Source organism: Candoia aspera, chromosome 7, assembly GCF_035149785.1.
Source record: "Candoia aspera isolate rCanAsp1 chromosome 7, rCanAsp1.hap2, whole genome shotgun sequence".
NCBI lineage: Eukaryota > Metazoa > Chordata > Lepidosauria > Squamata > Boidae > Candoia > Candoia aspera.
The window spans coordinates 48,032,402-48,049,823 of NC_086159.1; the positions used below are offsets into that span (position 1 = coordinate 48,032,402).

General features: G+C 40.1%; 1 protein-coding gene across 2 annotated transcripts in view; it reads right to left on the reverse strand.

Annotated features, from left to right (window-relative positions):
- The window catches only part of SRGAP1 (SLIT-ROBO Rho GTPase activating protein 1), a 114,194-nt gene that overhangs the window by 32,980 nt on the left and 63,792 nt on the right, over nucleotides 1-17,422 (reverse strand). For both annotated transcript variants that reach the window (XM_063309261.1, XM_063309259.1), the window contains exons 5-10: nucleotides 15,099-15,281; nucleotides 13,945-14,073; nucleotides 11,890-12,111; nucleotides 3,852-3,953; nucleotides 2,272-2,469; nucleotides 2,060-2,144 (exon numbers count right to left, since the gene is read on the reverse strand). In XM_063309261.1, coding sequence (XP_063165331.1) covers nucleotides 2,060-2,144; nucleotides 2,272-2,469; nucleotides 3,852-3,953; nucleotides 11,890-12,111; nucleotides 13,945-14,073; nucleotides 15,099-15,281 — 919 coding nt within the window. The remainder of the gene's footprint in view (nucleotides 1-2,059; nucleotides 2,145-2,271; nucleotides 2,470-3,851; nucleotides 3,954-11,889; nucleotides 12,112-13,944; nucleotides 14,074-15,098; nucleotides 15,282-17,422) is intronic.

The following is a 17,422-nucleotide window of genomic DNA, read 5'->3' on the forward strand; positions in this document are numbered from 1 at the left end:
TTCTGCTCATAAATGATTACTCAGATTTTGTTTCACAGCACACCTGTGGGACAACAGGATTATCCCTAATTTCCATAAATACAACTCTGGCTATGTAAAAGGAAAAAAAGAAATAAAACATACATAGTATGGCCCAAGGAGCTGGTCTTAAAAGTAGCTATTTAATTTTTTAAAAATTCATATAAACTGATCTTAAAACTCTTGCCATGTAGCAAAGTAGCAAGTATGTCTGTAGAAAGACCGTGACACATAGGCAGACAATACAGTCAAATATTAAATTCTGGGGGTAATAGAGGTTTTTTAACTTAATTTTTGCATATCCGCAACAGCACGATTACAAATCCCGTTTAAAAGTATGAAAGAGATTTGCTGTGATTCATGACAATGCATGAAATCCCACTGTTAGAAGAATTACTCTGCTGGAGCACATTTGGAATGAAAGACGTGCTTTCTCGGTAATATAATGAACAAACTGGCAGCCCCATGCTTTCGCCCAGAAAGTTTATAATATATTCTACTCATTATGAGGCACTGTTTAAGCCTTCAGGGATGTAGTTAATAAATACTACAGCAGAAGATGCAAGGTAACGCTATTAAGAGAGAAATATCTTGACTCTTAGGAATTATAATATAAAACAATTCACACAGTAAATTGGACACTAAATGGCCTTGCACAGTGGGATGGCTAATGTATCTTATTTTCTATCTCATCCTGCCTATTAGGGCTCTAATGTTTTTTCTGCAATAATTATTAGTAATTGGTTTATTAAAAAAAGAAAAGAAAAATGTGCGATGCTTCAATAAATAAAAAAACAAGGTTAGTTTTATTTTGTGTGTGTGGTTTTGGGTTTTTTCCTCATCCAAGTGTATAGTGATTAATTTGCTGTTATGAGTCTGGGTTTGCACACAGTACTAAACATTATATGGCTTTCAGTTTATTTCCCTTTGGCTTAGCATGATCCCTTATCAAACAGCAACCGTGGTTTACAAACTATAATACATGGGCTTGTGCATCACACTAAACTCCCAAACAAGCAGAAATGCATAATAACTTAGTATAATAAATAAATTCGGCACAAATTAAAACCATGATTTAAATCCATTGCAATAGTAAAGAAAATGTGTAGCTCAGAATTGAATTGTTGGATTCTTGGTGTTCTCTAAGCTTGGTTTTCTTTTTGTAGGCATTTTATTACCAGGCTAGGTAATCTGGTAACCAGGCTCTGATATAAGCTCCGCTGATGTTACCTAGTCTGGCAATGAAACCTTTGCGAGAAGAAAACCAAGCTCAGAAAACATCAAGAATGCAACACTTTAATTCTGCCTTATAGTCACTGATTTTTATTTTTTTATTTTTTGACAGTGAGAATTGGATATGATAGGAGAAACATACCATGCCGTGGTAATGGGAATTCTAATAAGTGTGTGTGGCAAAACAAGAAGTGATATGATCAAGAATGAATAGGTCCTGAATGAATGTGCACTGAGTACAAAAGTGCATGTAAGAGAAATAAATGAGTGAAAAGTGAAATGCAGAGCAAATATATGCTTAAGGAAGAGTGAATCGGTGAAGAGGAAAAGAAAGACCTAGAAGGTCATGGGGGGATAGAGTTGATGAGATCCTAAAAAGAAAAAGAAAAGTTACAACTGAAAGAACAAAAGTTAATGCATGAATCTGGTGTATGGATATGACGGAAGCAAGAATCATTTTCAAGGTTAGAAAAATATGGAGCGGTACAGCGAATGGAGCTCGTGTGAACTAGATTCATATATTTTTTTCTTTGTCTTACCTCATGCCTTCATTTCTTTAGATTACTATTTTTCATTCCCTTTCTGTGCTATGGAGAATGTTGCTTACCCCAAAGGGCAGTAGTGTGACTGGCATGAATATATGTAAATTCATTTGGTGTTTTTTTTTTAAGTTTACCATCAATTGCCTTTTTTGGCATGTTAAAGAGAAGAATCAGCTATCCACGCAGCAGAAAGCTATGTTTCCTACAATAACTGAATCAAGTCCAAATGTTCAACATATGGCTGCAATGTATTTTGGATCATTTACCTTCTCCAAGAGTCCGCTGCAGTGAATCATGTTTTGCCTGAAGCTTTGTGATAAGATTGCTTCCTTCCAGGTACTCTCTGAATTTCTGCAGAGACACAAATCTATTTGTTTCATACCTGAATATTTGTAATCAAAATTAGTGGAATTCCAGGAAAAAAACAACAACCATCAAATCACATTGCATAATATGTCTGGAAAAGTATTCAACATACCATGAAATAGAACTGTTCAGTCTCCTGCTGGTTAGCTCTTCTTTTAGCAATGCTAGGCTTGCTCAAGTAGGTTTCAGAAACTGTTGACTTCACAGACTCAGTGGAGCGACTGTGCTGGAAACATTCAGAAACATCATAGTCTTCAATGGTGACCATATCTTGTATTGTCTGTAAAGTAGCTTCTGTTGTCTTCTTAACCTGGGGTTGACAAGTCCATTTCATCAAACAGAAAGGGAGATCAAAATTTATTTCAGAATGAGAATGGAAAAGGGTTGGGGAAATCAATCCTTTGATACATCATCTCTGATGAAACTGTGGGATGTGAACATAAGAAATTTGAGGTTTCACCAAGTCCTACATGTAGACCCTTCTCATCAAAACAACAAAAAAAGCAGTTAACAAATTAAATTATAGTCTTCAGTTCAGACTCTTGTTTTAGAAGTACTACTGTGTTGGTGGTTCTTGTGAGAATTAAATTCTTTTCAGAGGGTACATTGCAACAAATATCACACAGCACAGCATTATTTGTGTTTAATTCCTCTTGGTGGCACATATGAATGTGTGGAAGAAAGAGTGGATTATCTCCTGAGACCAGATCATTAAGCACTTTCCTCTTTTTTTTTTTTTGCTGAGTTTCATCCTACTTAGGATGAGTTTCTGCTGAGGTTCTTTCTCCTTTTCAAATAGACTATTTTTTTTCCTACCCATAGGTTGGTAAACATATTCCATTCTGCTCAATTCTGTAGGACCATTTTTAAATGTAAAGTAATTTGAAAAGGGAGCTTTATAGATGAGCATCCAGCCTGATTAAAGACAGTTAGCAAATGGAGAGCATAGCCTTATGTCCTCTGTGCTGGTCCCATTCTCCTAAAACAGTTAAAGCAGATGAGAAAAGCTGCCAAACCACTTCTGCATGATGAAGCTATAGTCACTTCAGAGTGGTCCATATAACTTCTATAAAGCAAAATCACTACTGCAAGAAGAATGCAATTTAAAAAAACCCAATAAATTTCAATTCAGAGTCAAGTTGTGCGATCCCAGCTTAGCAAGTGTATCATATACATCACTAGTAAGCTCAATGTTGTGGTACTGGAAAAAAAGCTGAATTGTTCCAAAATCTATTATTTTCCTTCTCTGTATTTATTTTTGGTTTGTAAACTCTTGGGACATGTACTTGTTCTTTCATTCTTTATAAAGTATCTATATACAGACGGTACTAACCTTTAAAAAAAATTGAGCTAAGTGCCTACTTTCAGAAAACTGATTTGTATGAACAGAAGTATTATAATATATTTATGGAAAGGTTATCACAAAGAAACTAATATGGCTGCGAAGTATGGAATGAATCTTATACATGGAAGGCATAAAAGTGAAGGATACACTATCCACCAGATAATATCAAAATAAAACTTTGCCTTAAAAAGACCAATGTGCATATTTCCATTTTAACATGGGAAAGATTTGGTACCATAGTCTGCAGCAGGGCACACATGTGATATATAAATAAATAAGTAAAGATAAAACGATGAAGGCAGCCATTACACAATCTATTTCACTGTACGGACAGGAACAAATTTTACCTCTTCATTTTCAATTTTCAATGTTGTCAGTCGAGACTGAAGTTGCTGATACCTTAGCATGAGTTCCCCTTGAACTGGCTGTTGAGCACTGACCTGAGAAACCTGGAAAAGCAGTAGACACTGAGAAATCAGGTGAAAAGAGGAGAAAAAAATGCACAGCTCTTTTGCATAATGGATCAAATCTGCAACCATCAAGACACAGGATAAAATATATGATGCTAATAGTTTTCCTTTAATTAAAAGACTACAACAATTTACATTAAATAAATATTCTTATGGATAATTGGATATACACACATGTCACTATGAATATGAGAACATGGAAATTGCTGTGGGTGCTTACATATGAGTCACTAACAGAAAAACTATGGTAGTACTCACTAGGAACGCCTGGATGTTGTCAAACTGTTATTCATTATACAGTAGCCACAAACACCACAACTGTCTGACTGAACTGCCAGAAGCTTGACTCTCAGCACTGCTTGAAACATGGCAACCTTCTCTAGCATATGGCCCTCCCTACGCACTGGCTACACTATGCCTGACCAAAGAACAGTATCAGTGATAAATAATTAGGCAGGCAATTAATGCCATCTTAAACACTCTAAAAGTTTTCTGTTTGCAGCTAGTGTCTTGCTACACTTTTGAATGATTCTGGACCACTCTGAAGAAGCTTGAATGATATAGGAAACTTATAAAACCAACTTTCCCTTTCCTTTACTTACAGGTTGCAAGCTACAGTCAATTCTCGTTATTTGCAGATTCTGCATTTGTGAATTCTCCTACTGGCTAAGATTTAGTTGTAACTGCAAAATCAGTACTCGTGGTGTTTTTACAGTCATGCAGAGCAGTGAAAAATTTGCATCACCCAACACGCATGTTCCCAGCTGAGGTTTCAGTGTTCGCAGCAACTTTATAGAATGTAACTACTGCAAATAATGAAAGTCCTCTGTATTTGGCCAAGGAATAAAAAGATTACCAGTCTTGTGGCACAGTTCAATAGTCAGCAATGAATGGTTGATCTGGCCTGGAATTTGCATAGAGTATCTAGTAAATTAAGTTCTACACAAAATGTTAAAGAACAGTACTCTTGATATAGTTTGTCTGACCATCTTCTTGTGTCTGTAAAAACCATACTGGCTCTTACTCTAACAACTCTTTCTTTAGCTGGATAAAAGCTGGAAACTAACAAAAAGAAATCACAATAAAGGAAAGTAGCTATCTATATGCAGACAAAAATACTGTTTAAATTTCATCCTTTCTGGGAATCTTAATTGATCTAAATAAGAAATTGATGCATTTGAAGAAACTACCAGTTTCTTTGGGTAATTATCAGTGGTGTCATGTTCATCGTTCCAATGGTCTGGATACATCGTAACGTTTCACATATCAATTTCCTGATCCGTGTCTGTCATTTGCTGGGAGGAGAATTTCAGCCGTGCCGGGCTGTAATCTCCTTACTGTTACTGAGGAATGTATGTTTGGGTTATTGCATGTGTTCAAGGTTACTTTCCCAGGCCGATGTGTAACGGTTACCAACACCTGAGAGGGGGTGGTTGCTATGGTGGGGCGAGGGGCGGGATCGGGTTTGAAGCGAGGGTTTTTAGTTTGTATTTGGCGTGCTTTTGGTCATTCTCAGCTTTCTTTGTATTTGCACACTATTCTTTCAATAAATCAGTTTTCATTAAGAACCTGCTTGTGAGGCTGAGTATGTTAGAATAAGGCAACCATTACATAAAGGTGAGAATCTTAAAACTCTTACCACTAACCTCCTTCCAGTGTTACTGTGAGGAAATAAAGTTAGTGATGACTGAACCTACTTCCCGCTCGGGAGAGAGTGAGGATTCCAGCGTGGGGGAAACGGATTCCATGAGGCAAAGAAGGGAAAGGACCCTCACTCCAGAATCGGAGGAACTGTCGGAGACCTCAGACTCCAGCTCAGCTACTGCGAAAGCGGTAAAGTCCAAGGTGGTCAGAAAGGAGGAGGGAACCCTGTCCGGAGTGCCCCAGGCACCTGTGAAGCCAAGGTATCCGCTGTCCCCAGATGTGGCCATAATGGAGAGGAGTGGGTCGGATGTCTCCAGGGCCACTGAGAAATCACAGAGGTTGGAAGCCAGGGTAAAGTCTTTAGAAGACATGATGGCGAGGATGTCATTTGCGAGGGGCAGCCAGGACAGAGGAAGAAGGGAATATCACTATAGACAGTTGTTCCCATCTGTTTCTCCCCCCCCCCCGAGTGTGAGGAGGAAAGACCAGAGGAGGTACTGGGGGGGATCCCCACCGCGCAGTCCCCAGCGGGCGTCTCCATCGCCTCCACGGCGGGATGAGGACAGAGGGAGGGGACAAAGCAGAGATCAGAAGAGAGGGATTGCGAATTCCCCCCCCCCCTCCTCGAGAAGAAAGGTCTCCGGAGCCCAGGAGGAGGGATGGGTGGAAAGAGAAGAGAAGCCCACAAGGGACCAGGTATAGGGATTTCACTGTCAAGTTTAACGGGGATCCCACGAAGCTGTCATTCTTCCTGACTAATGCAAAAAGCTATATGGAGGAGTTTGGGAGGCTGTTTTCTTCGGAAAGGGCAAAGATAAACGCTGTAGCCACTCAACTGGAGGGGAGGGCAGCTGATTGGTTTGTCCAATTAACCGAGATGGATGCCATGGAGTTGGATGATTTCAGAGACTTTCTGTGGGCGCTAAAAATGCATTTTGCTGACCCGTTAGCAAAGGAGAAAGCTAAGGTGGCTCTGAGAGAACTGTTCCAAGGATCAAAGTCCGTGGCCGATTATGCCCTAGAATTCCAAGCCCTAGCGGCAAAGGTCAATTGGTCGCCAACTACTCTGATAGAAATGTTCAAAGACGGACTGAGACCCAACTTACTGAGATGGGCGTTAGGAAGGGCAGATCCGATCACCCTATATGACTGGATTCAACTAGCGGGGAATGTCGAGCAAGCCCAGGCTAAGTTCGCTCAAACCAGGAGGGGCCCCAAGCAAATGGCCATGACGAGGACGGGCAAGCCACCGGGCACCACCGGCAGAGCGGGACACATGGCCTGGCAGGAGGAAAAGGAGAGCCGGTTTGCGAAAGGGCAATGCCTCCGTTGTGGGAAGGAGGGGCACAGAGCAGCGGCGTGCCCTCAGAGGAAGACCGAGGAGCGTCCGGCAAAGCCGTCAGGGAAATCCCCCTCTGTGCCCAGGAAGATGAAGGCAGCGATGGCTGAAACCGAGGCTGAGAACGCCCCTTTCTATGGGGACGAAGGGGAGCTCAAGCTGGCTCAGCCGGCGGGAAACGCCAGCCACCTGCCTTAAGAGGCGCCGCTGGGCAGGTGGTAGAGGAGGGGCGCGATCACGCTTTGGTGAGTGGGAACTTCCCTACCCTGACCATGAAGGTGAAATTGGGGTTCCGGACACGAACTGTGGCAGTGTGGGCAATGGTGGATTCAGGGTGCTCGCGGTGTTTAATGCACCCTGATGTGGTGGCTGCGTTAGAGCTACCCACATTCCCTTTGAAACGGCCCATGATCTTTACCCAATTGGACGGATCTACAGTGGGGGGGAAACCGGTGACTCACTCCACAGGGATGGTGGCGTTGCAAATGGGCAGCCACTGGGAGAAACTGCCTTTTGTGGTGGCGCCTGTGGGGGGTCCATTTGTCATTTTGGGGATGCCTTGGTTCGTCCAACAGAACCCACAGATAAACTGGGTGCACAGGACTGTGACTTTTGCAGATGGGTTCTACAAAGCCCCGGAGGGGGATGACTTGGACAATGGTGCTGTGGGGAGGGAGGCGGCAGCAACTCCGCATTTCCTCACCGGTCCGCTAGACGGGCTGTCGGAACAATACCAGGACTTTGCAGATGTGTTTGGCGAAAAGGAGGCGGATCAGCTGCCGCCGCACCGCAAAACTGACTGTGCCATAGAGTTTATCCCTAATGCACAATTGCCTAAGCCAAAAATTTATGCTATGACCCAGAAGGAACTGGCAATGCTACGAGAGTTTGTCGACAAAAATCTGGCTAGGGGTTTTATTGAACCTGCCAATTCCCCGGTAGGTGCTCCTGTTCTCTTCAGACCAAAGAAAGATGGAACTTTGCGACTTTGTACAGATTTCCGGGGATTAAATGCAGTCTCAATATTAAATAAATATCCCATACCGTTAATCAAAGACATGTTAACACATCTGGTGAAGGGGAAAATATTCTCCAAGTTAGATCTGCGGGAGGCATATTTCCGCATTCGCATACGGGAGGGGGATGAATGGAAAACTGCTTTCAATTGCCCTCTGGGCTCTTTCCAGTATAAAGTGTTACCTTTTGGGTTGGCGGGAGTGCCTGGGGTCTTTATGCAATTGATCAATGAGGTCTTGCATGACCATTTATTCAAAGGGGTCTTGGTGTATTTGGATGATGTGTTGATTTATACTGAAACAATGGAGGAACATGAAAAACTGGTGAGGCAAGTGCTCAGCAAACTAAGAAAGGCTGAACTGTATGCTAAACTGTCTAAATGTGCGTTTCATAAATCTCAAATTGACTCTCTGGGCTACAGAATTTCAGACAAGGGTATTGAGATGGATCCAGATAAGATTCAAGCCATCCTGGAATGGGAGCGGCCACGTACGCGTAGGCAGCTCCAGAGTTTCCTGGGGTTCGCTAACTATTATCGCCAGTTCATCCAGGGGTTTGCTGAGATAGTGTTGCCCCTCACTGAGCTACTCAAAACAAAAGGGTTGGGGGATACCCGAAGGGTAAAGAACCCTGGTGCGTTACTTAAATGGACGCCTGCATGCCAGGTGGCTTTTGACAAACTTAAACAGCTATTCACTGCTGAACCCATTCTGCAACATCCCGATCCAGCCAAACCTTTTGTGGTTCAAGTGGATGCCTCTGACTTTTCTATTGGAGCACTCCTGCTGCAGGCAGATGAGTTGGGGTGTCTAAAGCCCTGCACTTACCTATCCCGTAAATTTTCTGAGACTGAAAGGCGGTGGCACGTTTGGGAAAAAGAGGCTTTTGCAGTTAAGGCTGCTTTAGACACTTGGCGGCACTTACTGGAGGGGGCTACCTACCCCTTCGAGGTTTGGACTGATCACAAGAACCTTGAAGCGCTCAGTGCGCCTTGGAAGCTCAGCCCAAAGCAAATCAGATGGGCTCAATTCTTCAGCCGTTTTGATTTCAAGTTAAAGTTTATTCCGGGAAAGAAAAACTTTCTAGCAGATGCCCTTTCCCGCTTGCCCCAGGATTCAAGCTCTGCTCCTGACCTGGTGGGTACATTGTGGACTGAACCCCAATTGGGCATGGCAGCTGTGACCCGCGGCCAGACTCGTGCACAGCAGCCCAACGTTTCACTTTCACCCCGTGCAGGAAGGTTGCCAATTCCCTCTGACTTGCAACAACAGTTTCTCTCCAAATTGAAATCTGACACTTGGTTGCAAGCGAATATGAACAATGTTACTTGGGACCGGGGCTTTGCTTGGAAGCACACCCGTCTCTATGTCCCTGACGATTTGCGCAGACATTTTGCTCCATTCCCATGATGATAAAGTGGCTGGTCACTTCGGCTTTGTAAAAACTCTCCACTTGGTTCAGCGCCAATTCTGGTGGCCCATGCTGAGGCATGATGTCAAAAGCTACGTTGCCTCCTGCCCAGTGTGCGCAGGATCCAAAAGGAAGTTTGGCAAGCCCCAAGGGTTATTGCAACCAGTAGCCAGTCCCTCTCAACCCTGGGAGGAAATTTCCATGGATTTTATCGTGGATTTACCTCCAAGCCAGAGGAAAACTGTGATTTGGGTGGTAAAAGACTAGGAAAACTGTGATTTGGGTGGTAAAAGACTATTTCTCGAAACAAGCCCATTTCATTCCGTGGACTTCTATTCCCTCTGCTCAACAGCTGGCCCACCTCTTCCTTGTACACGTGTACAGGCTCCATGGGAGCCCCGCCCATTTGGTGACTGACAGAGGCACACAATTTACTTCCCAGTTTTGGTGGGCTTTTATGAAATTGGTGGGCACTAAACAGGCACTATCCACTGCGTCGCATCCTGAGACTGACAGATCTACAGAGGCACTTAATTCCACACTGGAGCAGTATCTGCGGGCTTTTGTGAATTATCAGCAGGACAATTGGGTCTATCTCCTTCCCTTTGCTGAGGTCGCCTACAACAACGCAGTGCATCAAAGCACCGGGCAAGTCCCTTTCCGTACCGTCTTTGGCCGGGATTTTGTTCCCATTCCTGAGCTACCTCAACCAACATCTCCCCCCTCGTCCCCTACGGATTGGGCAACACATCTAGGGGACTCCTGGCCCAAAATCCAACAGGCTCTTGCAGATGCCCAGGCTGCTTACAAACGCCACGCTGACACCAAGCGGGCGCCACAGCCAGCTTTCAAAGTCAGGGATAAAGTCTATCTCTCCACCAAGTTTATCAAATCTCCTCAACCCTCGAAGAAATTGGCACCCAAGTTCGTGGGCCCTTTTCCTATTGTGGGCCAAATTAATCCTGTTACATTTAAGTTGGATTTACCTCATAATCTTAAACGTTTGCACCCCGTTTTTCATTGCAGCCTGCTCAAGCCTTTCCACCAATTGGATCGCTGGCACCCAGAGCCTTCACCCCCTGAGCCCATTATGATTGATGGCCAGCAGCACTTTGAAGTGAAGGAGATTCTTGATTCTCGACTTCGTTCTACCCTGCAATACCTTGTCCGTTGGAAACATTTCCCTCATCCTGAGTGGGTTGCTGCCTGCGATGTTAACTCCCCTGTTTTAATTACCCGTTTTCATACTGCCTATCCTGATAAGCCTGCTTCTTAGTTTAGTTTCTTAAAGGGAGGCGGTATGTCATGTTCATCGTTCCAATGGTCTGGATACATCGTAACGTTTCACATGTCAATTTCCTGATCCATGTCTGTCATTTGCTGGGAGGAGAATTTCAGCTGTGCTGGGCTGTAATCTCCTTACTGTTACTGAGGAATGTATGTTTGGGTTATTGCATGTGTTCAAGGTTACTTTCCCAGGCCGATGTGTAACGGTTACCAACACCTGGGAGGGGGTGGTTGCTATGGTGGGGCGAGGGGCGGGATCGGGTTTGAAGCGAGGGTTTTTAGTTTGTATTTGGCACGCTTTTGGTCATTCTCAGCTTTCTTTGTATTTGCACACTATTCTTTCAATAAATCAGTTTTCATTAAGAACCTGCTTGTGAGGCTGAGTATGTTAGAATAAGGCAACCATTACAAGTGGTATCTAAGGCGATGACATCCTGGATTGAAAATAGCTAGAGAGATGGAATGTGGAGTGTACCTGTTAGGTTAATTAATTGGACCAAACTATGAATTATTGCCATTGGAGCGAATGCAGCATAAATAGCATTTTCCAAGAAGCATCATTTTCCAGTAAATGGTAATATCTCCATTTGACAACTAGAAATGGGTCAGCAGCCTAAGTGCTTCAGCATGTACTCATATACAAGAGTTAACACAGTCTCTACAAAATAAATTCACATTATTCATTAGCATACTAAGTTATATATTCAAGTGTATAGGGAGATATGGTATAGGGAATTGGAGTGTCTAGTACATCCATACCAAGGAAAAACTATTTTGGCATGGTTGTATTTCCATAGATTTAAATGTAAAATTAATTCAATCAAAGTATTATATATACCAGATACACACTGTTTAGGAAGAAATTATGGGATTCAGCTAATTGTTGGAGATCCAGTTCTACATGGCAAGAGGAGTAATGCTTAAATGCTGGTTCATATTATACAGTCTAATATCACAGGACCTCCCTTTTGACTACAAGTTACATTTTAGAGATTTCTAGAGATTTCTTTGGAGTTAAGTAACAGGAAAACAAGGAAATGGATATTATGTATTCTTACTACTATAAAACAAGACTTTATAAGGATAGAATAACATCCATTCTCTATAAATTATACAACTGCTTGAAGAATTTACTTCTCTTTCCAAACTTGACAAAGTTCCTACCATAGGAATTCTTCAGTGGAGGACTATTCAAAAATTTGGTCACCAATTACTGACCTCATCACCCATATGGGGTTGGAAATCAAATTTCATTGGGGGACAAAAGGCTGTTGGATACATTTCCATGAATCTCTGCTTGTCACTTCGGGGCTCCAGATTGTCAACAGCACTTTCAATGATGTCCAAGCCCTCATGTCGTGAGGTTTCAAGGTTATATTCTGCAGAGAGATATGTTCTTAAGGCTCTGTTCAGGCTTGCATGATATCCAAGATCGCAACACTAACAGAATATCCAAAAGAAGAAAATAGAAGTAAACATTTAGAAATAAAAATCAAATTTCAACAAAATAGCTAAAAGCAACTACTTTATTCACACATAATGAAACTTTACAGCTTATTTAATAATCAATGGGCTGATGTTATTAAATATTTTAAATAAAAGACTAAAAAATATATAACGTAATTCCAACTATTGAATAATTACTGGGTAAGGAAGAACAACCGTAATGGAGACCAAGTTAGTAAAGCTATAATGTGTTCTATGGTTTTCACAATAATTTCATGATAAATTGTCACATTGATCTTAATATTTATCACTCTATCACCTTTATTAACTTTGTATGCAGATAATGGTGAGATGTGGAAGAAATGCCACATAGTCTAACATTATTGCATTGACTATCTGTAGGCACATCAGTCAATATTAACGGTTGTATGAAGATGACACTTAGAAATCTACCCCAATCCAGGAGAGACTTATATAATTATTGTTCTGGTAATATTTTGACATCTCAGATCCACACTCTCCTCTGTAATGACTGGCAGGCTCAGCAGACTTCGGTTCAGAACATTGTGATAAAATTTGTAAAGAATTTGAAATTATTATTTTACATATTTCAAATAAAAGTAAAATTCTCTATAGCAAAAACATAGCTTGTATTCCTAGTCTAAGCTAGCAGAATGAATCTCCAAGTTATTGTACATGTATTTCAGTTAGCTTGCTTGTAAACAAACTCTTTAATTTTGACTGTTTTCTGAAAAGGTTCCCTAACCTTTGAAATAAAGGCTATTTCACACAATGCTATTTCAAATAGGAATTAAATATGTTTTAAGTGTACCCTTAAAATGTTAAGTGTGGATATTTTGGCTGCCAAACAAGAGCACTTCTGATGACAAAAGCCCAATTTACTATTATGTAACATTTGAAACATCATTACTGCCTCTTGAGCAGGGTGATAAACTAATTGGTGAATATGAATGTTTAGAAATAGGGAAATAAGTGTGGAAATCAGGGCAATCTAGAAGTTAGCAGTAAACCTGAATGGAGAATTTGAAAAGGATATTTTAATGTATAAAAGCATAAAAGGCTATGAAAATGACTTACTTGGGCAACTACTACTTTAAATGGATTTATCTATGTCACTCTACCTGGAGTAAATTAGCAATTTTAAAGATTTATTATAAGGAATATTCATGATCTGGTGAAAAACATGCTTAGGTTGTCAGATTAACACTGGGTAGTTCTATATCTTTTAGATTCTATCTCTCAACTGACATCACTTCTTATTGATAGCTTTACATTAACTCATTGAAATTGTTGGAAGGAATGTTTATTCTGTAAGAGAAATTATCTTAGGCAAATATATGAATATTTAAGTAAGAATTATATACTTTATGAAAAAAGCAGAATAGAATTAATAATCAAGTCATGTATTAAGATAGGAGAGTTAACTTCTTAATTACTTCACTTTTCTGCAGCCTGGTTCAATAAATGCCATCAGACCCATTTTAACACGGAGGGTATCGTCAATTTTGACTTATACCGAAGTATCTTCATAATAAACACATTTCTTACTCTGCAGCAGTCTTAGCTGTTAGGCTGGAAGCCTGCACCTGAGTATGCCCACATTGTTGTATGTCTTCCCTGAAGTATAGGACATTGCAAGTATATGTCGTATATTTCAATAGAACAAAAGGTGACAGTAAATAAAATAAGCCTCTTGTAATTGTGATTAACATAACACTAATCCTACCATTTTAAAGTACAAAAAGCAGACCCAGAATTCTAAACATGATCCTGTAGCATAAGAATTTCATAAACACAACTACTTACATCAATCAGGTCTGAAAGGTCATGAATATAATATTTGAAAACAGAAGCATTCGTTGCTTCAAGGGTTAGCAGATACTCATTTCTGGCTTTAATAGATTTCAGTTTGTTTTCAGAGTATTTTGCTTGACGCTGAGAATAAAAATACGTAAAGATGGCAAAAAATTATATCAACATAACTGCAAAAATTATAAACTTATGACACTATTTCACAAAGTAATAACAAAATGGAATATTCACTATATGTAAATGTTGATGTAAGTAGAAATTTATGTAGTTATATGCAAACCTGGTTTTGGTTTTACTGGGGGAGGTTGTGTTTATTGTTTGTATATATTGTTTTTATCCATGGGTTGTGACCCACCCAGAGTTTGATGTATGATGGGTAGCCATATACAGCACATGTTTTAAATAAATAAATATGGAAACAATGAAAGAATTCAAGAATCAAATATAATACATTACCAGGAGTTTCAGAAACATACTCTTACAATGAACATTCTTTTGGTATATTATTATTTTTTAAAATTTCATCTAACTGCAAACTGTATATGACACAGATCACAGGATGTTGCAAGAAACTGAATAGAATTCAATAGAATTGAATAGAATTCCAAAACCAGACAGCCAAAGTTGGTACAGTAATTGGTGTGCAAACTGGTTGTGTGATCTGCCCTATTCTCTTACTATAGCATGCCATATTGACCAGTGGGAGTCCTGACTCACTAGCCACCAACACAGCATCCAACAGTGGGGGACAAAAATAAGGAGTTCCTTTAGCAGAAGAGAAAAATCCTGCAGGGATAAAATGGAAAGGGTAGCAAAGACTATCGTTCTGGATAATGTGTGTGCGCGCGCACGCATGTGCGTGCATTTATACTGGTATGTTTGTTTAGCTTTAGATTTCAATTTCTAATATTGTTCTTACAAAAACGTTTAGTTTCTGTAGGTGCAGAAATACAATCACAATCCTTCAAGACAACAATGAAACATCAGCTCCCCCATCTCTAAAGTAGAGGACTACTCATGTGGGTATGAAACTCTTCTAGCTCTAGCACAAGCTACCCATTCTAATACAAATCTATGACCAAAGTGCAAATGAATTTTGGAATTACTACCTTTTTAATTCCAAACAATTAAGGCAAACTGATCCTTACTTTTTCTTTCATTTTTTCAATTTTCTTCACTGAACTCCGTCTTTGGTGTCTTTCTTCCAGTCGAAGGTGAAAAACAGGATCTCCTGACCTGCCAATTTGTTTTTCTTCTTGCTTTTCAGCCTCTTTCAATTTACTTTCTGCACTGATGCTCTCAGTATGATACATATGGTATGTTTTCATGACCTGGGTCCAAGAGAGTTAAAAGTGAGATCAGAAAAGATGAGGGAAACTGTATCATACACTATTTTCTTATGGCCTTGTCTATTCTAGAGCTCAGGACAGGTTACCACTTCTAAGTCTGAGGTACATTATGAACGCTTTGATAGGAAAAAAGGTACATAATTTTAGAAAGTATACAATTAAAAGTGTCTGCCTTGTTTAATTTATAATTCTACAGCACTGTACTTTGCCTCAGGGTTTATAGTTTAAATTTATAACTATTTTCATAAAGTATTTTAAATCTAATTTTAGGAACAGCAACATCAGCTATCAGGAAGGTAAGGCCTTAAAAGAAATAAGGGCCATGTATAAAGTATGCCACTGTGTATGTATTTTATTTATTCATTGATTTAAAATATTTATAATGACTCATGTGCCATGCATATCTGGAGAGTTTATAGCAAATATGCAAACTTGGTTGTTTTCAGATCCTAGATGTCTATACAATTATGATTAATAATTTCTAGGTTCTCATTCCCATTCCAAAATTCACACTTTTAATTGTATACTGTAAACAGGCTTGTAACATCTGCTCCTGTTTATTCAATACATACAACCAGATTACTTCTAAAAGCAACTGAAAGATAGTTTATTATTTTGTATGGTGCATAACTTCAGGTAACAGAGGATGACTATTTCTACAAGTTCTGTTAATGTCCCCAAAAAACCAGAAACAGGGTTCATACTTTTCAAAAATCACCCCAGTGAAAGGATATGGAGATGAACACAACAGCCTTGCCACCTGCAGCTTTCCCATGCTAATAGGAAGCAGAAACTCTAGCTATCCCCATCCCCAGTCAACTAACTGACATAGAAAGTGCTCTACCCTAAGACTGGAGGAAAACAAGGAACATCCAATATTAATATTTAATGTTCACCTGGAAAAAGGTGCAACTATTTAAGAATCACATTAACTTTAATGAATCCTTAAAGTAGCTGCACTCATCTTAAAGTAGCTCACTTGTCTGAGTTGGAAAACTTACCAGAGTCAAACCTGATTAGTATATGTGGGAGACCTCCAAGGAATACAAGGGTTGTAGGCTAGATTGGGAAGCTGAAAAAAACATCCCAGATGAAGATAACTGAAACCCTTTGATGCCAAAGCCAAGAAAACTTAATGTGTCCATGAGGTCATCAGGAATAACTGAAGACTTGAAGACTTCACCTACTTATTATATCATCTACCCTGGTTGCCACTCCATTTCCAAACGTAATTTAAAGTTTATGTTATGTTTATGTTTTAAGTCCTAAATGGCTTTAGATCATGATAGCTAAGAAACTGCTTGTCCTGTCTGTTCCCTATTAGATGTAATCTTTATTTATTCAAATTAATATGGCTGCTCATCTCAACAGAGTAACTCTGGGCAGCTAGTAACAACTGAAAACAGCAACTTCAACCCTTACCTCAGTGAAAAGCTTATGCAACAGCAATATTAAAATGAAGCATTTTTTTAAAAAAAAGATCAGTAACATAGATGGGTTAGGGATTATACTGCTATGTACTGTATATAATTACATGTATGTGTTCTATTTCTTTCCCCCTTTTTTCTTTGTTTTGTTTTTCCTGTTGCTTTTTACTTAATTAAATAAAAATTATTTAAAAATAATTAAAAACAATATATCAGCACCAAAACAAATACATAGCGGCAGCTCGGACAAAAAAGCAAACAACCCTCAGAAAAGCCACCTCACAAGCTTCGACTGACATTCTGACCCCAATGCCTGGGAACACATCTATATTTTCATGGCCGTTCAAAAGGCCAACGGGGTCTACAGCCAGCTGGCATGGATCAACCCCCCCACCCCAACAAGCTTCTAGTCTACTTTATCTTATCCAAACCCAGAAATAGAATGAGAGGGACAGAGAACTCACTCTGCTATAATCCACACAACTATGAATTTTGCCCACCAAGTTTATTGATTTCCTCACCTCCCTCCAACTGAAGCAACCTGAAAAATTGACAGATTTCTAATGCATTTGGTTAAATTACAATATGTGAAGTTCCTAAGCACCCATCTCTCTCAACACATGTCATTTCACTTTGAGGATGGCCTTGTCCTCTTGGTGATGGGAGAAAGGAGTATCTGGTTTTAGAGACAGAACA